This window comes from Lycium barbarum, chromosome 5 (assembly GCF_019175385.1).
Source record: "Lycium barbarum isolate Lr01 chromosome 5, ASM1917538v2, whole genome shotgun sequence".
In the NCBI taxonomy this organism is placed as follows: Eukaryota; Viridiplantae; Streptophyta; class Magnoliopsida; order Solanales; family Solanaceae; genus Lycium; species Lycium barbarum.
In genome coordinates, this window is record NC_083341.1 from 18,134,913 (window position 1) to 18,155,794 (window position 20,882).

Below are 20,882 nucleotides of genomic sequence, written 5' to 3' on the forward strand. Positions count from 1 at the left end.
AATGTGAAAAATTGGATTTTTATAAAAATCTGAAAAAATTAATTTTTTTATGGAAAAACTGTGTTTAAAAAAAAAAAACCAGAAAACTATCTTTTTTTAAATCTAGAAGAAAATTATGGAGTATTAGTTTTGCACATTTTACTTTAAAAAACAATCAGTTATTTAAAAATTGAATTTTCTAAAAATAAAATGGGGTTTCCACCCGTTAATTTTTTTTTTCCAAACTTAAAAAAATTTCACATGTTTTAATGAAAATCCAATTCTGTTTATATATATATATATATATATATATATAAAAGGCTTACTACATTTGTTTTTTTAAAGAAATGGATGTTGAAAAATTATTTTTCCTTATTCTACAAATAACGATTTTTCAGATTTCTTTTTAAAAGAATAAATTAATTTTTCAGTAATAAAATGTCATGTGCAATTTATTTATTTATTTATTTAAAAAAAATTAGTGTTGTCCGTTAGTCAAGGGGAATAAATGAGCCAAAAAGTTGAATTGAGGGGTAGTTTTAGCAAAATAGATGAATAAAGGGTATTTTTATACCTTTTCTAAAAGTTCAGGGGCATTTTTGTTCTTTTCCGTTAAATTTATTTGGGATTGTGACTAAAAGTGCACCACTTATGCAAACATAATGTACTATTAGTGCACCATGTGAAAGAATATGTATGATTTTGATCCAAACCTAAACATTATGGATGATTTTGGTCCTTTTCTCAATATATGTACCTAAAAATGCATAAATTTCATTTTTATGACTTAAGACGATGGTCTTCTATTTTGTTAGAAATATGGAAATAGACCATGTGCCAAACCGTCAACTTTCTACTTGATTTAGCAATTAGTTTGAATTATTGATGACTGTGCATTTGACATATTCATGGCTCAATGAACCATAATTGGAAGTCGAATGACATTTTAACAAAAAATATATCTTGGATTCAAAAAGAAAAGAAATGGCCAAATATCTTAAAAACCCCTTAAAATTGGCACGGTTTGTCAGTTAAACAATTCAACTTAACTAATGACAATAAACACTTCTATTTGAAAGATATGTCTTTTGAATCTCGCATATTTGACATGTTTTAGAATCGTTGACTGAGCGAATCTTGCATATATCATATTATTTGGCTAAAAAGAATATTGAAGGAGCTCAATCTGCTACAAGATGAAGCAACAAAAATTTCCATCCATAACAAGTTTGTGCACACACTTGTAAAGAATACAGTGTATCACGATCGAAGAAATCATATAGATACATGGTATCACTTCAATAAGAAAGTATTACCAATAAAGAAGTAAACTCGTGATTATGTCGAAGATATTTTTACAGTGCTTCTCAAACTTGGAGATCTAATTTTCAAATTGAGATCAAGACTTTGGAGTGAAGACGAAAATTCAAAATTAAGAAGATGTGTTATAAATTGAGAATATTGAATATTCTAGAAATTGTTAGGTGCATTATTGGTGGTATTATCCATATGAATGTAAGACTTCACAATATTCCATGAAATAACTTGGGGATGCATCTTGGAGGAAAATCTGGAGACAATGAGCTCTGGCAAGTTAGGAGTTGGGAAAAGTTTTTTTTTTTTTTTTTTTTGAAAGGCAGGCTAGAAAAAGCAATATCTCTCAATAGGGGCCAAAGTTACTCTAATAATTAAGGCAACTCTCAAGCATTTCCACATGACAAATGTAGTTTCATATCCTATCCTCAATTGTTAGGGAGCAAGAGAAGCTTATGAGACATTTTTATTTTCAGGAATAAGGGGACAGAAGAAAAATCACCATGTAGATTGAAAATATGTAACAACCCCTTTAACAGAAGATGTAATGATTCGCTTGAATAGAAAGTAATATGGAAAGGGCATACATACTTCAACAATTGATGGTTCTCAAAAGATGCAACACCTTAATATGGTATGAGTTTGTGAAAAGGGATTACAAAGGGAAAAGAAAACTTTATACAAATTCAATCTAAACTGATGCTCAATACTGAAAGATGTCAATCCTGATATGTTTACAAAAAGTATCATAGAGAAAATTTACATGTACACACAATTTAGAATCTAATATAGGCAAATAGTTCACTATGCATATCCCTGATATCCAGCAGCAGTTGTGTTTACAAAATGGAGATCTTGTGGGATCCTGCGTATTGAAATTGTACAAAACATTTGCCCCACTGTTGAGTGCTGGTATCATCTTGAGGCACTGGTGTCAACAGATCGCGCTATTGTACTGCGTATATGGATCAAATTCAGATAGAGAAACAATGGATTATGGATGAATCTACAAAGTATCTCTGCTCTTGTGAACTCTCGCTCGATTCTACTGAGTGATTTGAACTATACAGGCAGTGTTGTCCAAGGCTGGAACAGCCGCATGTTAAGACCTGAATAAGCTCCATCGGTTAGTTACCAAAAGCGCCATGAAACACATTTGCAAGAATGAAACTACAAACCTGTAAGTTAAAAAGAAACAATATACGAGATATATAAGCAGATCATGTTGATAAAAAGAGAAAGACCTTTTTTCTTCAGAGCTTTGTTCGGTTGTTGGTTCAGTTGTCCAGACAATATCTTTTAATCCTGAAGAGAAGTTCTTGTAAAACTGCCATTTTTAAGGTCCAATTATTAGAGGAGAATTCAGATACATAATATATGTCACGATTACTCGAGGAAATTTAAACTAGAACGTGCCTTGTGAAACTCTAATGTGTCACCACCAGTTTTCCGGAGCTCAACCAAATGCAATGAGGGAGCCACTTCAAACACCTGGAGTAACAAGTACACAATAATCTATTAAAACTAATGAGAGGGATGATATTTCCATAATGCGGAATATGAAGTCATGATCATGCATCAAATCTATTGAACTGTCGTAATTCATTGCGTAAGAACTAGAAAATGTAACCTTGGACAACATTTCCTAAGCTGTAATTTATGGCTCCCTAACGAAGAGCAAGAAGAAGAAGAAAATAATATTGCAGACTTTATTCAAGAAAACAAAGACTTAAGTCTAGATATAAGTTTTTCTCTCAACGCGTCTTCTCTTAGCCAATAAGAATAGTGTAGCTCATAATTTTAAAGTAGGACATTTAAGTCTTAGTTTCAAGGAGATTCCCACGTCACCATAATCATTCACATATTTTCAGTCTTCTAGTTGCAGGAACTAACCGACCTTAGCCTTGCAGAAATGCGAGCTATATACACAGCAACTATTTCGTGATCAACAATTTGAACAAAACGCAAACTTGGAGAAAAACTTTGAACTTTGTAATAACAACAAGTTCAGCAGAAGAAAACCAAATAAACTAAAACTTCGTTAGCTTAGTGAACAGATGTCCCATTTGTACACAAATCCCATGCTACACTGATACTATTTTTGATTCTAAAGTATCAATTCCCACGTGCTACCGCAGTTGTAGCCTTCTTTCGTAAGAGGAAATTGTACAAGTAAAAGAAAGCAGGGCCTAATAAGGTCCCGATTATCAAGTTATCACAAATAGACTGCCTTTTAAACCATCAATATTTGGAAGCAAATAATTAAAAGACTTTCTATAAAGGTAAAAAGAAGTTGTCACCTCTGTTGCTACAGCTAGGTGGCCTTTCCTTCCTGTCCTGTCACCTTGTAACTTCATCTGGAATAGTCAAGGGTAAGAAATTGTTTTAAGAGGAAATGTCTCGAAAAAATGCCAAATTTACGCTAGTGTTAATTGATATCAGTCAAATCCAGACATCCAATACTGAAGGTGCAAGGTATTACCTTGTAATTTTTCTTCTGGACACTGAAACCTAGAGGTTTTGCAGTTTCCTCAATTTTGGAGATAATTTCATTTGCAGGGGATCTTGAAGTAAATTGTGTTTCTCTCTTGACAAGGCCCTATATTTTGCCAATCCATACAATTAGAAAATGCATTAGCAGCAAAATCTGAATAAAATGAGAAACAGAAGAGGCACTTTTTGACATATTTTATAAAATGTCAAGTCAGACTATATCAACTATAATGATGAAATTAATTAATGTTGATGCTACAAACTATCTATTGAAAACTCAATAATCATACTCCAAAATCGAACAACAAACATCCTTACTGTAGCGTGCTGCTTTCTCATTCCTAACTATTCTTAGATCTAATGGACTTTGAAAGATCGTATACCATAAACATATCTCTTAGGGTGTTTAGAAGTGTCTAGAAACATGAAAGTACTCACTTGTTTTTCGAACAAATTTTCTAAGTTGAAACTTTTTGACCTGGAGATCAGCTCGAACGCATTGACAGAAGCAGGTTTTTCCTTACTTTCTGTAATGAGATGATCCTGCAAAAATAAAATATGCATATCATTTCAATCAGGATATTTGGTTTTTAAGACTGCTTTTAAACTCTCGGTTGATCTTATTAAGCTCCAATTATATCCTCCATAATTACGTTAAACTAAATTTTTCAATGCAAAAGCAAATGGCCTTTCTGTTGTTCATGCTGACTGCAAATCTCATCTCAAATTCAAGGCCTAAAAACTCAAATTGACCTTGTCAATGGTGGTGTGGTTCATGAGGCATGAATATTGTTTAGGGGCTTTTACACATTTGGCCCCTCGGCCAAAAATAATTACAGCGGCTAGCCAATATACAAAAAATACACATTAATTATGTATAAAATATGTGTATTACAATTAATATACAAAAAATATACATTTGGTGGCTATTATTTTGGTGGGCGGCTATACTATGTAAAGATCACTATTGTTTAAACAGTTGAAATTATATATCTCACTGATGTAAGATCTCATGTCTCAACTATTTGGGGCACGGTGGGTAGGCGGTGGAAACAATTGGAAAGAACTTTACATTGAACTTTTGAACGGTTTACCATGTGTGAAAAGAAAAAAGCGACTTACATCCGAGCCATTGAAAATGGCATCAACATCATCAAGATTGACATCATCATCTTGCTCAAATTGTGGTGGCTTGTAATCTTTCTTGAACCAATCATCTTCAAGGATCTCTGGAATAGTGATCCTCTGAAACAAAAAATTAGAAATGACATATCAGGAAAAGAAATAAGAAATATGGATTTGTGTGTGCGTGCATTTCACCAGACTAATCAGGTGAAGAGATTCCCTAGTTTTATTCATATGAATACTCCTGAATATCTGTTTGGTTCAGTTCTTGAATACTCAACATAATTCCTAATATGAAAGATTTATATCAGTATTTGTGTTGACTAAAATACTAGTGTTTGGCATCAACTAAAGGGCGATCATGATATTGTGCCACTAGCTGAACATGCTGCTATCCTTTTTTACTTGATGAAAGTATTCCATAAAAAATATACACTGCATATAGCTACATCAGATGATCCAAACTATATTAATTAAAAATAGCTCATTCGAAGAAGTAAATAAAGCAAAGATAAAGGGACTTGCCGTGAGTGGATTTGGGTCAAGAATACGCTTGATAAGTTTCTTTGAGCTGGAGGACAACCACGGTGGAAGTGAAAAATTAGCCTTCAGGATCTGACAACATTTTACAAACAAAATTATCTAACTAGAATTCTGAAAATAAACGAACGACGAATTCCAGAAACGTCTCTGAATAATAAATGAAGAAGGAAGAAACTTCTTCCAGGAAATTACTTTTCGGTATAGAGAATTTAGGTTTGGTTCATCAAAAGGCAGGTATCCTGCCATTAGAACAAAGAGAATGACTCCACAAGACCAGACATCAGTTGTTGTACCATCATAACCTTTATCTGTTAACACCTGATACAAAATTTCTTGTTAAAGGCATGAAACAGTGAGAAATGATTAATAAGTTAATAGTGTTTAGCTGTCAAATAACTACGCATAAGGTTGTCGTTACCTCGGGGGCAACATAGTTTGGTGTGCCACACGCAGTATGAAGCAGTCCATCGTCCTGAATAACATTGAGGGTTTTCCATTAACTATAACAGTATACAATACAGTCAGACCTCTCTATAACAACCATCCTCTTTAACATTTCACTATAACGACCGAGTTTTCTTTGAAACTGACTTTCATATTATGTTATATATACTGTATGTTCTTTATAACTGCATCTCGCTATAACAGCTAGAAAATATCTGGATAAACAACACCGCCATAGAGAGTTTTACTGTATTATTTAGGGAATTGTGAATGTGATTAAAGTGAGGGGTGATGGGAACCGCGGATAGTATTCAGTAAGATTTTATTCATGTATGAATCTGAAACAGGTATAGGCAGTTATTCATTTAACTATTTATGTACTGGCAAATATACCTTTTACCATTTGAATAATTAATAGTTTAAAATTTAGTAAATGGATTAAAGACAAAATTAGTTGAGCGTGGCCTGGAATGGCTGGAGCATTGGCAGCGAGGATGTTTTCTTTGATCGCGATTCTCTCAAATTATCCTCTACTAGTTTGTAACCTATAATTCTATGATTTATGGTATTTTTTCCAATTTCCAGATCAATGAACTTTGTTTCCATAAAATGCATTGATCAATTATACTTGACTCTTGTAAACTAAATCAGGTTATCTACTTTAGGACAGAGTAAATAACTCTGTATATACTCTTTTCAAATGTACAGAATACTTACTCGAACTTGCTTGGAAAGTGCACTCAATCCAAAGTCTGAAACTTTCAGCGTACCAAATGAATCCAGCAATAGATTCTCCGGCTACAAATGGTTACAAATCACATAACTGAATATTAATATTAGTCAAAACGTGAAGAAGAAAACTTCAGTATTCTTAAAATATGAGATTAAGGGCCAGAAACCTTCAAGTCTCTATGGTAAACGCCTCTACTATGGCAGTAATCAACGGCATTAATAAGTTGTTGAAAGTATCTTCTAGCTTCATCTTCTTTGAGTCTTCCATGTCTAGCCTGTAATATATACTATTCATAAGGAAATGCTTGTTGCAAATACACGAACTTTTACCTAGGAACAAAATTTGATAATAGAAGCGAAAGAGTACAAAATGAACATGTAATCTACATTTGGCAGATAGTTCCAAGAAAACTCTATTTTACCAATCATCTCCATCTCCTCCAGAAAAGGGATTTTTTCATTTTTGGCTCATCAGCCAAAATTAATCATGGTATACAGAACCTACACACTGATAATATATGTATATTTAGATATATTATATGTATATTGCATTATATACATATACATATATATATATATATATATATATATATATATATATATATATATATATATATATATACACTTAATATACAAACCATATGCATTTAGCGGCTATTATGTTTTAGAGCGGTCCAAAAAATGTAATTATCCCTCTAGAAAAATAGGGAAAAGGAGGATGTACAAATGCATAAAGCAAGAAAAGAGGAAACTTACAATTTCATCAAAGAGCTCTCCTCCATGAACATACTCGAGGACAATATAGATCTTCGTCTTGCTAGCCATAACCTAGTAGCAACCAGTGTTAGATTAAACAGAATTACACAGATATGAAGCACTCAGAAAGATATCATAAGAGAAGAGGAGTAGTTTAAACGAATGCAACATACCTCATGGATTCTTACGACGTTTGGATGTCTGATCAATTTCATCGTTGATATTTCTCTTTTAATCTGTCAACAAATTACATCTTGGATCACATAATCGCTTTCCCTTTCTAAATCAAAAGAGAATTTGTAAAAGGCATTCATTTGTCTGATATCTTTCATTTTGCTTTATTCTTGAACAAAGGCTACGTGACATATACCTTTTACAGTTAGATAGTCATAATAGTGTATACTCTGGGTGCCCATCATCGTGTAAATGTAAATATGAATACAATAAATTGTGTCTAAAAAAGAGTAAGGCTGTAAATATGAATAGAGTAAATTGTGTCTAAAAAAGAGTAAGGCCTAAGACATTTGTGTTTGTGCATTTTCTGATCTCACTTATTTCTCATATGATATTAGAATGTTCCAAGTGAAGTAAACTCTAAATAATCCATCCTGCAGTCACCACTGCATCCAAGAGATGAAAGATCACTACTGTGTAACTTTTAGGCAGCTGACGAATTTGTGAGAGGTTGATAACCTTCCATGATTATCGCACAATAAAGAAAGCTCCATTACAAGACTGGAAATACTTGTGCAAGCACAACCCAATAAGTCAAGCCAATCATAAGGTTAGATGCATCGTCATGTGCCAATTAGTGGGGAGGAATTCCATCCTAGACTGATGACACTTGCTCAATCTCTAAAGTGAATTAGGAAACTTTGGAAGAACCAATCTCGAGAGGTTGCATTGGGCGGGCGATAGGGACTCTGGATTTCTTTCTGCTGGCAAGACATCTATACCGTAGCCTCGGAATCACCAATGAATCTAAGGCCGCGGTGGGGACCGGGAGGAGCAGACAAAGAGAGTATAGACGGATAAGTTTATGGTTTCCTACAATGAACTCGAGTTGATATAAAATAATAACTGAGTTCGCAATCAAATATTTAGTAGATTTCTTAATGCATATACAAGGTTTAGACAAAACTACTGGGTTCGCGTCAACCCACATGTCATACACTAGATTCGCCTCTGATACCAACAAGAATTATCTCACATGTTGGCGGCAAGAGCCCCCTTCTGGCAACTTTGCAGCAAGTTTCTTGGTTTCTTTGAAGTCTTCGTCCATCCGAAAATTTCCATTTCACGCAAAATGCTCTAAGCATTCCTGAAGAGACTTTGACTTCTGGATTCTAGGACAACGAACTCAAGTGCTAGTAATTGAGTTCTAAATTTAACTTTTATACATATTTAGTTATTCTTAACATATATACAAGGTTTGGGCCAAAGCTATCAGACTGCCTAACCCATATCTAATTGTCTGCATGCAAACTGTGTGTGTATCCTCTATCCTGGATTTTTGAGACATGATTGCTTAAGACTAAAAGTTAAACTTAATTCAATCCAAATGAGGGTATTTTTTTTACGTAATTCTAAACCGTGAGATACCCCATATGAGAAAAAGAGAGAGATGGAAACATTTTGGACTTGAAAAATAGAGCAAAGAAGGGAATAACATTTATGCCGAGGGATTTAACAATTTATATATATGCAAAAAACAATCATTTTTGCCTATTTACGTACCTGTTCCATAATGTTCTGTCGGAGGACACGATCACGGTTAATGATTTTGATGGCGACATTATCACCCGTCTGGACGTTTTTGGCATGCTTGACCTTAGCAAAGCTACCCTCTCCTAATGTCTTACCCAATTCATATTTCCCTAATCGGGTCCTGCTCCGAGCAAAAGGCGATCCCGACGAACTGCTCATTCTTGCCTGAAATTATATCTGATTCTAATAATAATAATTCGGAAAAACAAAAAAAGTTGGACGAAAAAGAGAAGCAAAGAGAGAAAGAAAGAAGACTATGGGAAGAATGATGCGAGACTTTCTCCAACGGTCTTATGTGTCTCCACCGTGTAATAAGGATGCATGGATTACTATAACTTCATGTCTGAGCTTACCAAAATGAGCGGCAAATACAAAAGACAAAAGGACTCCTAAAGAAGCAACGTACTTCCCACTTTCAACTAATTTGTCTAACTTTCACTTAACATTAGTTATAGATTTTTTAATTTTGTGGTATTAAATTAAAGATATATAAAATGTACTAAATATTGTTTAATCTTATTGTCTTAAACTTGTTACGTGGAAAGTTAAAATTAAAGAGTTGTCAAAAACAGGAAGAGACATTCTTTTTTTAAATTGACTAAAAAGAAAAGTAAGACAAACAAATTGAAACAAATGAAGTAACTTGAAACATGTCAATCCCCTAATAATTTAGGAAATCGGGCTAGATTTAGCTATATAGTACTAATTTTTACTCCATCTGCACAATTTATGTGTCACCATTTGACTTGACACACACAAAAAAATATAGACTTTTGAAATTTGTGGTGTATAACTGCGCAAAATGTTTGACAAAAGAGGACACGAAAAAGAAGAAGACTAGGGGAAGAATGATGCGAGACTTTCTCCAACGGTCTAGTCACATAGCTAAAAAAATACCCTTCCTACTAACAGTTGCTCCAAAAATAAGGGAAAATGAGCTAATTTTGCCTTTGAACTATTCAGAATGGAGCAGTTTTGCCCTCTATTTAAAGTTTGGGACACGCGTTCTTAATTGTAAAGACGTGAGCAAATACCTATTTTTTTTTTACTTACATAAGGGGTAGGGGAAGGAGATATGGGGGAAGGGATTACAGCGCGGGGATTCGAACCCTCACCAACAAAGTGAAAGTTCAGGTAATCAACCAACTGAGCTAAGTCCTTACCTTGAGCAAACACTTATTGAATATTATGAGATTACTTACTTTGACTATTTTAAATAGGAGTATAATTTATACAATGGCAATTTTATGTTTTATATAAAGTTTAATTACCAGCATTAATTTTTCAACTTAATATTTACTCTATTGTTTCCTTTCAAAATTATTATACAAGCCATCAACTGAAACATGGGATGACTTAAAGTTACAATAAGTAATATAGCATACCAAGGTAATATATCAAAGAAATTTGATTTCCTTTATCATATCATTCATAAAGTTAGTAAAATAAATCTATTATTATTAATGTAGAAAAATAAATCCATTAATGGTTATGTAAGAAAAGGTACATGATATTATGTTCAGAAATAATAAATCATATCTAATATGTATGAAACCAAGAGAAAAAAAATGTTATATATCATGGTTTTTTATTTGTTAAAATACAAAGTTTTTATAGTACTTATTTTCTTACGTTGTTATTATATGTCATTATGTCTCATACATACAGACCCCTCTCCCCCCCCCCCCCCCCCCTCCAAAAACAAATATTAAAAGAACAAGGGAAGAGTTGTCCCATTTTGAATAGTTCAAGACCAAAATTGATTCATTTTTTTTTGTTTGGGAGCAACCGTTAGTAGGAAGGATATTTTTGAGCTATTTGGCAAGAGGGAGGCATTTTTGACCAAAACATCGTATCGGCGAGGGCATATTTAAGCCAAAAACGTAACAAAGGGTAAATGTGACCTATTTCGAATAATTCAGGGATATTTTTATCCGAGAAAACAGTCAAATGCCCCCTCAACGTTTGGCTGGTTTAATTATGACGCACCCAACCTTTGCGGGCGTCCTATCACCCCCTGAACATTTTAAAAATGGAATATTTACCCCCCTAAATGCTTACGTGGCAAAGTGAGTGTATTTCACTCTCTTTGAGAGAGTGAACACCAAAAACAAATATTAAAATTTTATTTTTAGTATATCTTTTGGGAAAATACATAAAAACCTCTCCAACATATACTCGGATTAATTATGACGCACCTAACCTTTGCGGACGACCTATTACCCCCCTGGCCTTATTTTTTCTGTATTTTTGTACCCTTTTTTGACTGACGTAACAAAAAAAAAATTGAAGCCCAGTTGCACAGTGGAGAGTGTTGCACACTCTCGGCCATATTGGTGCCATGTCACTGCCACTTTTCCTTTCTTTTTTTCATTTGATTTTTCTTTTATTAATTATATTTACACTAATTAACCATTAATTTTGTCTTCTTCATCACTAAACCCTTCTTCTTTTTCTTCATTTCAAGAAATCCATCAACCCATTTTCTTCCTCCATTAACACACACACACACACATTCAACCCACTTTCTTCCTCCATTAACAATACACATTCAACCCATTTTCTTCCTCCATTAACACACACACATTCAACCCATTTTCTTCCTCCATTAACACACACATTCAACCCATTTTCTTCCTCCATTAACACACACATTCAACCCATTTTCTTCCTCCATTAACACACACATTCAATTTAATCATCAATCATAAAGAGCTTATTTTCAAGAAACATTCAACCCATTTCTTCCTCCATTAACACACACATTCAATTTCATCATAAACCCCCTTCTTCTTCTTCATTTCAGGCCGCCCCTACCCCGCCCACCACCAAACTCGAGGAGCTGCTGCTGCCGCCGCCCCCCTGTTGCTGCTGCCCCCCCCCCCCCCCCCAACCCGATCCTCTTGCCCCACCCATTTGAAGAAATTGCCATTGACACCCATTTGAAGAAATTGCCATTTGAAGGACAAACTGTGTAATTTCTTCCTTTCTGGGCTATGTTCAATCATGGACTGGAATTTAACAACAATGGAAATTGTTGTTTGTTAAATTTCATGGAAATTGTCCAACCCGCTCCTTTTGCCATTTGTTAAATTTCATAGAAATTCATGGGGAATGGAATTTAACAACAATGTAGAAATTGCATGAACTGCCCATGATTTCACGAACTGGGCTATGTTCAATCATGGCAGCGTCGGTGGCGGCAGTGTGGTGGCGGCGGCGGCGGTGGGGGTGGTTGAGGAGAAAGAAGAAGAATGAGAAAAAGGAGAAAGAAGAAGAAAGAGAAAAAAAATGATTTTTTAAATAAAAAAATTAATTTTTATTAAAATATAAAAATTATTTTTACTGTTTTCACTCGCTATTATTTTTTTTTTTACCACGTCAGCCAAAAAAGGTACAAAAATACAAAAAAATAAAGTCAGGGGGTAATAGGTCGCCCGTAAAGGTTGTGTGCGTCATAATTAATCCAAGTATACGTTGGGGGGATTTTTATGTATTTTCCCTATATCTTTTCATAAATATATGTATTTTTAATTAATTTTTTCTTATTTTTTTCTATCTCATTTCTAAAAATATTTTTCCTTATTTTTTACTTTTACTCCCTCCCTCTCTTCTTTCATCAAGACCCGCCGCCACCGGACTCATCGCCAGCGAGCGGCCACCACCAAAACAACCCTCAAGCCGCCACTGTCTCCCCTCTCCCTACCCTTCTTCGCCAACGATAATGCCACCACCGCAACCAACCACCCTTCTCTCCTTCTCACCGCCACCCTTCTACAATTAACACCCCCACCGCAACACCACCTCCACCACCCAGTCACCCACTTAACTTTTGTTCAATGGTACTTAAGAATTTTAAAAATTTCATGATTCTTGAACCCAAATAGGTTGATTTCTTGAAATTATATGTATGATTGGTGATGAAATTGAATGTGGGTGTGTTAATGGAGGAAAAAAATGGGTTTTAATTGAGGAAGATAAAGGAAAGAAAAAGAAAAAAAATAAAATATCTTGAACCCAAATAGGTTGATTTCTTGAAAAGATATGTATGTTTGATGGTGAAATGGAATGTGGGTGTGTTAATGGAGGAAGAAAATGGGTTTTAATTGAGGAAGATAAAGGGAAGAAAAGAAAAATTAAAAAATCTTGAATCCAAATAGGTTGATTTCTTGAAAAGATATGTATGATTGATGATGAAATTGAATGTGTGTGTGTTAATAGAGGAAGAAATTGTGTTTTAATTGAGGAAGATAAAGGAAAGAAAAAGAAAAAAAATTAAAAAATAGATAACAAATAAAAAAAATATTTAAAAACCGAAATTTCCAAGTGTCAGACGCGTGGGCTTCACCAGCAAGCATATATGTGGGTGTGGCTTTTTAGGGGGGTAAATATTCCACTTTTAAAATGCTCAGGGGTAATAGGACGCCCACAAAAGTTGGGTGCGTCATAATTAAGCCGACCAAACGTTGAGGGGGCATCTGACTATTTTCTCTTTTTATCCTTTTCCCTTTAGAAAATCATGCCAGATTTATGTTTATAAAACTATTTTTTACAATATTAGGCTTATCTCTTTTTTTCCTTTTAACAATATTTAAACTTATTTACTATTAATATTAAATATTCTAAATAAATTAATGTAAAAAAATACAAATTTTACTTATTTGTCCTTACTAATATGCTGTTTTTCTTTACTTAATTCTAGAGTAAATACTTAAAATACCCCCCAACGTTTGACCGAAATCCCAACTATACACCTAACCTTTGCATTGGTCCTATTACCCCCTGGACAATTTTTTTTAGTATTAAAATGCCCCTTTTTTGCTGATATGACAGTCCAATATGACAACCCCCAATTATTAACAGGCGCTTGTCCACACGCGCCTGGCCCACGTGCCGCATCTTTAATTTCCCCCCTTCTTCCGTCCATCTACTACTCTTCTTCTTCTTAAAAAAAAAAAATCTCTCAATGTTTCATACTCCATTTTCAGTATGAGGATCTGAAAACCCATACCCAATTCTCCTTCATCTTCATCAACATCATCATCATCATATTCATTATACAGTTTCCCTTCCTTAACAAACAACTCCTCCCTAGCATCATCAACAGATTCATCTTCATCAACTTCATCTTCTTCATCACTCACAACCCACAGATGTCAAGACCTTAATCTCCTCGTTAAAGCCATTCATCAAGTCACTAATGGCTCTGTTGTGGGTGATCCTTACATTAAAAAAAGATTCATTACAAGAAGGAAAAAAAGAGTTCTAAGTTTTGATAATTTCTTTATTGTTGATTCTTTGCCTAAAAGACAACAAAAGAAGAGATTGAAAATTGTTCCTACTAAGTATCAAGATTCTCTTTTGATTCAATCATTGAAGACAAAGCCTAAAAGCAAGAGACTTCAAAGATCTGCTAAGATTTGTGAGGAATTTGGGTCTTGAAATTGGTTTTGGTTTATTTTATGAGATCTTAGATGATCTTTTCTTTTAGTGGTATTAATTTGCTATATAGTACTTTTTTGGGGGATGGGTATTATTTTTTATGTTTTGTGAATTTATAATGAGTATTATTTTGACAAAAAAATGGAGATGGGTATTAAATAGGGTGAAGAAGAAGACGAAGTAGCCTAAAAATGGAGGGAATTTAAATTTATCTATGTGGCATCTATGTGACAGTCCAATTGGCATTTTAAAACACGTCAGATGCTATTTTTTAAAGGCTATAACGCGCCACTGAGCGGTGTAGTCACGCTCTTGTCCATATTAGCAAAAAAGGGGCATTTTAATACTGAAAAAAATTGTCCAGGGGGGTAATAGGACCAACGCAAAGGTTAGGTGTGTAGTTGGGATTTTGGTCAAACGTTGGGGGGTATTTTGAGTATTTTCTCCTTAATTCTATAAACATCTTTTTTATTCCTTTAAAATTAACTAAATTACCACAATTAAACTATACACAAATAAAATTTCAATAAGTAATTTGTTTACCTCTAAATCTGTGACTTAGAGTAACAATTGAACTTGTTTAATGGTTCAAGGACACACAAATTAAAGTCACCAAATAATGATGTTGTTAATGCTTATTTGCTAGATAAAGTATGACAAACACAGGTTAATAATCAAAGTGAATGAAGTAAGGTAATTTTTATTCAAATAGTAATAGTTTTTAAACACGTGTTGCGCGCGTGTAGCATATAAATGAGCATAAACTTTTTAAAACGACAGAGATCATATTAAAGCTTTTTTCGGTGTGATCACCAAATGCAATAACAGATTTAAGGCATAAGGATATTTGCGATAAGTACTACGTTTTGAATATGTACTCAGAAAGTAAGGCTAGATAATTAAAACTATTTTTTTAATTTTTTGATAAACACCTCAACTTCCTAGTAAATTAATGTTGGGGGAATTAAAGTATCGAGCAAACATGAGAGAAAAATACTTCTATTACTTTCAAGAATAGAAAGAAGAGACATACAAGCTCTAACAAAAAACTCTAAAAAGACACCTCACAAATCTCTCAAGGATATTACACAACTCTTCTTGGTTGTGCTGTGATGATCTAATATCTGATGATAGAAAGCTTTACAAGCTTCTCTATTTATAGGACCAAAACTAGGTAGGAGGAAGCTAGGAGGAAGGTGTGAGGAAGGTGTGAGGAAGCTTCAATGGTGGGTGAGAGGAAGGTGACTCCTAGGTGTGAGGAAGCATCCCTTGTCATTCATAGATTTGGAGGAAGCTTCATAGAAAGTGCTAGGAATTGAATTCTTCAATTTGCCTGTAACTGGATATGTCTTGGAAATTGAATTCTTCAATTCTCCCCTTCCGGGCATATTCAGAACAAGCATCCCGACTATGTCTCTGCATAGCTCTAGCTTATCTCGTGTCACCACCTTTGTCAGCATGTCTGATGGATTCTCCTTTGTGTTGATCTTCACTAGTCTCAACAGTTGTTGATCAATTGTCTCGCGTATCCAGTGATACCGAACATCAATATGTTTTGTACGGGAATGGTACATGGAGTTCTTGCTCAAGTCTAGAGCACTCTGACTGTCACAATGTATTTTGTACTCTTTCTGCTGGATCCCAAGTTCTTGGAGATAGCGCTTTAGCCACAACATTTCTTTACCAGCTTCAGCGGCAGCAATGTATTCTGCTTCTGTTGTAGATAAAGCGACACACTTCTGCAATCTTGATTGCCAAGAAACAGCTCCCCCTGCAAAAGTGTAGATATATCCTGAAGTAGATTTTCTACTATCAATATCTCCGGCCATATCAGCATCTGTATAGCCTTCCAAGACTGGATCAGCTCCTCCGTAGCAAAGACATAACTTCGTGGTACCCTTCAAGTATCTGAGAATCCATTTGACTGCCTCCCAATGCTCCTTCCCGGGGTAGAGAGAAAACAACTCACTGTACCCACTGCATGAGCGATATCTAGCCGTGTGCATACCATGGCATACATCAGACTTCCAACTGCTGAAGAATAGGGCACCGCTGACATCTCCCCGATCTCTTCCTTGGATGTGGGACATGTTCTTTTGCTCAACTTGAAGTGACTCGCAAGTGGAACACTAACTGGTTTGGTATTATTCATGTTGAATCTCTCAAGTACCCGTTCAATGTACTTCTCTTGAGATAGCCATAACTTGCGATTCTTCCTGTCTCGAGTGATCTGCATCCCAAGAATCTGTTGAGCCGATCCTAAGTCTTTCATATCAAAAGACTTAGAGAGTTCTTTCTTCAGTTGGTTTATCTTCATTTGATCTTTCCCAACGATCAACATGTCGTCTACATATAGTAGAAGAGCAATGAAGGTACCGTCTGGAAGTCTCTTGATGTATACACACTCATCCGCAGTAGTCTTCTTGTAGCCTTGACTTTTCATGCATGAGTCAAACTTCTTATTCCACTGCCTTGGTGCCTGCTTCAAACCATACAAGCTTTTAGATAGCTTGCACACGAGATTATCACTTGAAACCTCAAAACCTTTTGGCTGCTGCATATAGATTTCTTCTTTCAAATCTCCGTGAAGAAATGCTGTCTTCACATCCATCTGTTCAAGCTCCAAGTTCATACTTGCTGCCAAGCCAAGTATAACTCAGATTGAGGTCATCTTGATAACTGGTGCAAAGATCTCATCAAAGTCAATTCCTTTCTTCTGCTGGAACCCTTTGACAACAAACCGAGCTTTGTGTTTCACCACTTGTCCGCTTGCATCCTTCTTTAACTTGAACACCCATTTGTTTCTCAGTGCCTTCTTCCCTTTATGAAGTTCTACGATCTCATAAGTTTGATTTTTCTGTAGAGATTCTAACTCATCCTGCATTGCTATCAGCCATTTTGCTTTATCCTTATGAGACATAGCTTCTTGAAAACTCTCTGGTTCTCCATCTTCAGTAAGCAAAACGTATTCAGATGATGAGCACCTTTTTTATGGTATATGGCCTTGTTCAGATCTACAAGCAGTTGAAACCATCTGAGAAGAACTACCATCATCTGTGTCGTGTGATGGTTCTGGTGAGGTGGGTTGTGGCTCCCCTTGCTCAGCACTCTCTTCTGTCTTCTCATCTTCTTCTGCTTCTGAGTTTTCTTCTAGCACTTCGTCATTATTTCTCAAGAACAATTCTGGTGCTTCATTTGAAACTTGAGCATCCTCATTTGACTTCTGAGACATCGTGGATTTTTCAATGTCTTCTATTGTCAAATTTTCGTGAAACCCAACGTCCCTGGTTCTGATCACTTTTTTCTCCTTAGGATCCTATAACCTGTATCCAAACTCTTCATTTCCGTAGCCAATGAAAATGCATGGGATAGTTCTCGCATCAAGCTTCTGCCTGAGCTCTTTGGATACATGTGCATATGATGAACAACCAAATACTCTAAGATGTGGGTATGTAGGATCCTTACCTGTCCATAGCCTCTCTGGAACTTCAAAGTTGAGTGGTACTGAAGGTGATCGGTTGATGAGATAATATGCGGTATTGACTGCTTCTCCCCAAAATGGCTTTGGAAGTTTAGCCATGTTCAGCATGCTCCGGACACGCTCCATGATAGTCCGGTTCATTCTTTCAGCAACGCCATTGTGCTGAGGGGTGCGTGGTACTGACTTCTCATGTCGAATGCCATATGCTCTGCAATATGCATCGAACGGCTTGGAAGTATACTCGCCTCCATTATCAGATCGGAGACATTTCAGCTTCTTTCCTGTTTCACGTTCTACCAAGACGTGAAATGACTTGAAGCACTCGAACACCTGGTCCTTCGTCTTCATGAAATACACCCACACTTTCCGAGAAGCTTCATCGATAAAAGTTAGAAAATATCTGCTTTCACCGAGTGATTCAACCTCCATAGGACCGCAGACATCAGAGTGTACCAAACTTAACAACTCTGATCTTTTTGTTGAAGTGAAATTAAATGAGACTCTGTGTTGCTTACCAAATAGACAATGATTGCAAGGAAACAGTGTAGCGTTCTAGTCAACATTGATAAGATTCTTCTTCATCAAGGTAGTCAACCCTTTCTCGCTCATGTGGCCGAGTCTTTGGTGCCATAAATCCTGAGAAGCGTCCTCTGCAATGTTGAGGCTGTCTGTACAAATTCTCGAATGTGTTTTGTATAATGTGCCACAAACATGTCCTCGAGCGATTGTAAAAACGCCCTTTGACATTTTCCATGTGCCTCTGCTAAAATGGTTTTCATACTCTTGTTTGTCAAGAGATACCACTGACAGGAGATTGAGCCGAAGATCTGGCACATGTCTGACATCCTTCAAAGTGATTGTGCTCCCGATACCTGTCTTTATTTGTACATCACCAATTCCGGCTATTCCAGAGGAACTGGAATTACCCATCTTCACTGCTCCAAAGTCTCTAGCTTTGTATGTTGTGAAGTAGTACCTGTGGGGAGTTACGTGGTAGGATGCTGCAGTATTTACCACCCATTCAGTGTCTTCTCTTGAGACGTGAAGGCATGTCTCATCATGGGTAGTACAGTACGCTACATCACCTGAGATTGTGATGTGTGCTTCACCACCCTTGTTCTTCGGTTGAGAACTGCTCTTGCCTCGCTCCTCTAGCCATTTGTAGCAATTCTTCTTCATGTGACCCTCTATACTGCAATAGTGGCAGGTATAAGAAGGTTTCCGACCATCCGATGATCTCCCCCGACTTTTGCCTCTACTTTGCCATTTCCCTCTACTGTTTCTTTGTTGTTTTCCTTGTGATTTTCCTCAATTTTCCGTCACAAGGGCATGAGTCTGATCTGTGCTCATGTCTTTCCTTCTTGCCTCTTCATTGAACAATGCATCCTTGACCACAGACATGGTAAGTTTGCCATCTGGGGCTGAGTTGCTGAGATTAACAACTAGTGTTTCCCAACTATCAGGAAGGGAACTAAGAAGTAGTAGAGATTGCATTTCGTCTCCAAGTGGCATTTCTACACAAGATAATTGATTTACCAGACTCTAGAACTCACTGGTATGTTCGGCAACAAAAGTTCCACTTTTGAGCTTCATATTGACAAGACGCCTCATTAGAAGGGCCTTGTTCCGAGCGGTCTTGGCCTGGTACATGTCTTCCAACTTCTTCCAAAGGGCATAAGCGTCGGTTTCTTGTGCAACGTGGTGGAAGACACTATGGTCAATTCATTGTCGGATTTGACCAATAGTTTTTCTATTAATTTTCTTCCACTCTATTGACTTGGGCGGGTCAGGATTAATACCCTTCAGCTCTATTGGATCAAAAAGGTCTTTAAAATTGAGGAAATCTTCCATTCGAGGTTTCCACAGCGTGTAGTTGGTAGCCGTGAGCATAATCATAGCTCCAGAAGATGAAGTTGACTCGTCAATGGTCATTTTCACCTTTTAAATAATTTTGATTTTCTATTTGAGAAAAATCGGAGTAGAATTTTGAAAAACGGGCAGCACAGTTGTGTCCAGAACGGCCGAAATTGGTAGAGTAGACACTTTCGGGGTCAAAATATAATTTTTAAAAAATTATAGGTGAAAGTATAATTTTTCAAAAATTGAGGGACCAAACTGCAATTTTTTCAAAATTACAAAACTGACCGGTGACGTGGCAGGTGACGTGGCAGCTGACGCAGGAGCACAGCAGGCTGTTGATGCAGGCTGGCATGGCGTTGACATTCTGCTGACGTCAGCGATGATGCAGCTCGTCTTTCTCCCCTGGTTGGCACGTGTGGCGTGTATGCCTTCCCGCCGGCGCGTGCGGTGGCTTCCGGTGGCCGGTTGGTTGCCGGAAAATACCACTTTGCTCCTCTCGACGAGACGAATCCAATGGTATAATCAGATTGCAATTCCGAGCAAAATTGAAAAACACGATTTTTCAGACAGTAGCTTTTTTTCTGAAAAAAATCTGAAAAAAAATAAATATCAAAAGCTCAACCAGGCTCTGATACCACTTGTTGGGGGAATTAAAGTATCGAGCAAATATGAGAGAAAAATACTTCTATTACTTTCAAGAATAGAAAGAAGAGACATACAAGCTCTAACAAAAAACTCTCAAAAGACACCTCACAAACCTCTCAAGGATATTACACAACTCTTCTTGGTTGTGCTGTGATGATCTAATATCTGATGATAGAAAGCTTTACAAGCTTCTCTATTTATAGGACCAAAACTAGGTAGGAGGAAGGTAGGAGGAAGGTGTGAGGAAGCTTGGAGGAAGCTTCAATGGTGATTGAGAGGAAGGTGACTCCTAGGTGTGAGG

General features: G+C 36.1%; 1 protein-coding gene across 1 annotated transcript; it reads right to left on the reverse strand.

Annotated features, from left to right (window-relative positions):
* Nucleotides 1-1,121: 1,121 nt before the first annotated feature.
* LOC132640615 (CBL-interacting serine/threonine-protein kinase 9-like) lies at nucleotides 1,122-20,735 on the reverse strand. Its single transcript, XM_060357285.1, has 16 exons — nucleotides 20,222-20,735; nucleotides 9,124-9,318; nucleotides 7,560-7,622; nucleotides 7,387-7,458; nucleotides 6,798-6,905; nucleotides 6,616-6,696; nucleotides 5,873-5,926; nucleotides 5,647-5,772; nucleotides 5,437-5,526; nucleotides 4,909-5,031; nucleotides 4,225-4,329; nucleotides 3,776-3,892; nucleotides 3,594-3,650; nucleotides 2,710-2,784; nucleotides 2,538-2,620; nucleotides 1,122-2,402 (listed from the first exon to the last, which is right to left on the reverse strand). The coding sequence occupies exons 1-16, from the start codon at nucleotides 20,297-20,299 to the stop codon at nucleotides 2,396-2,398; spliced, it is 1,434 nt and encodes a 477-aa protein (XP_060213268.1). The 5' UTR covers nucleotides 20,300-20,735; the 3' UTR covers nucleotides 1,122-2,395.
* Between the last annotated feature and the right edge of the window lie 147 nt (nucleotides 20,736-20,882).

What these genes read in the sequence shown, in the direction of transcription:
- LOC132640615 (XM_060357285.1), bottom strand. Translation starts at nt 20,299, where the DNA reads ATGTCAACGCCATGCCAGCCTGCATCAACAGCCTGCTGTGCTCCTGCG. An exon ending in TTGACCCAAATCCACTCACG is followed by an intron (nt 5,032 to 5,436) that starts GCAAGTCCCTTT and finishes TTTTTGTTTCAG; the next exon opens with AGGATCACTATTCCAGAGAT. An exon ending in ACACATTAGAGTTTCACAAG is followed by an intron (nt 2,621 to 2,709) that starts GCACGTTCTAGT and finishes TAAAAATGGCAG; the next exon opens with TTTTACAAGAACTTCTCTTC.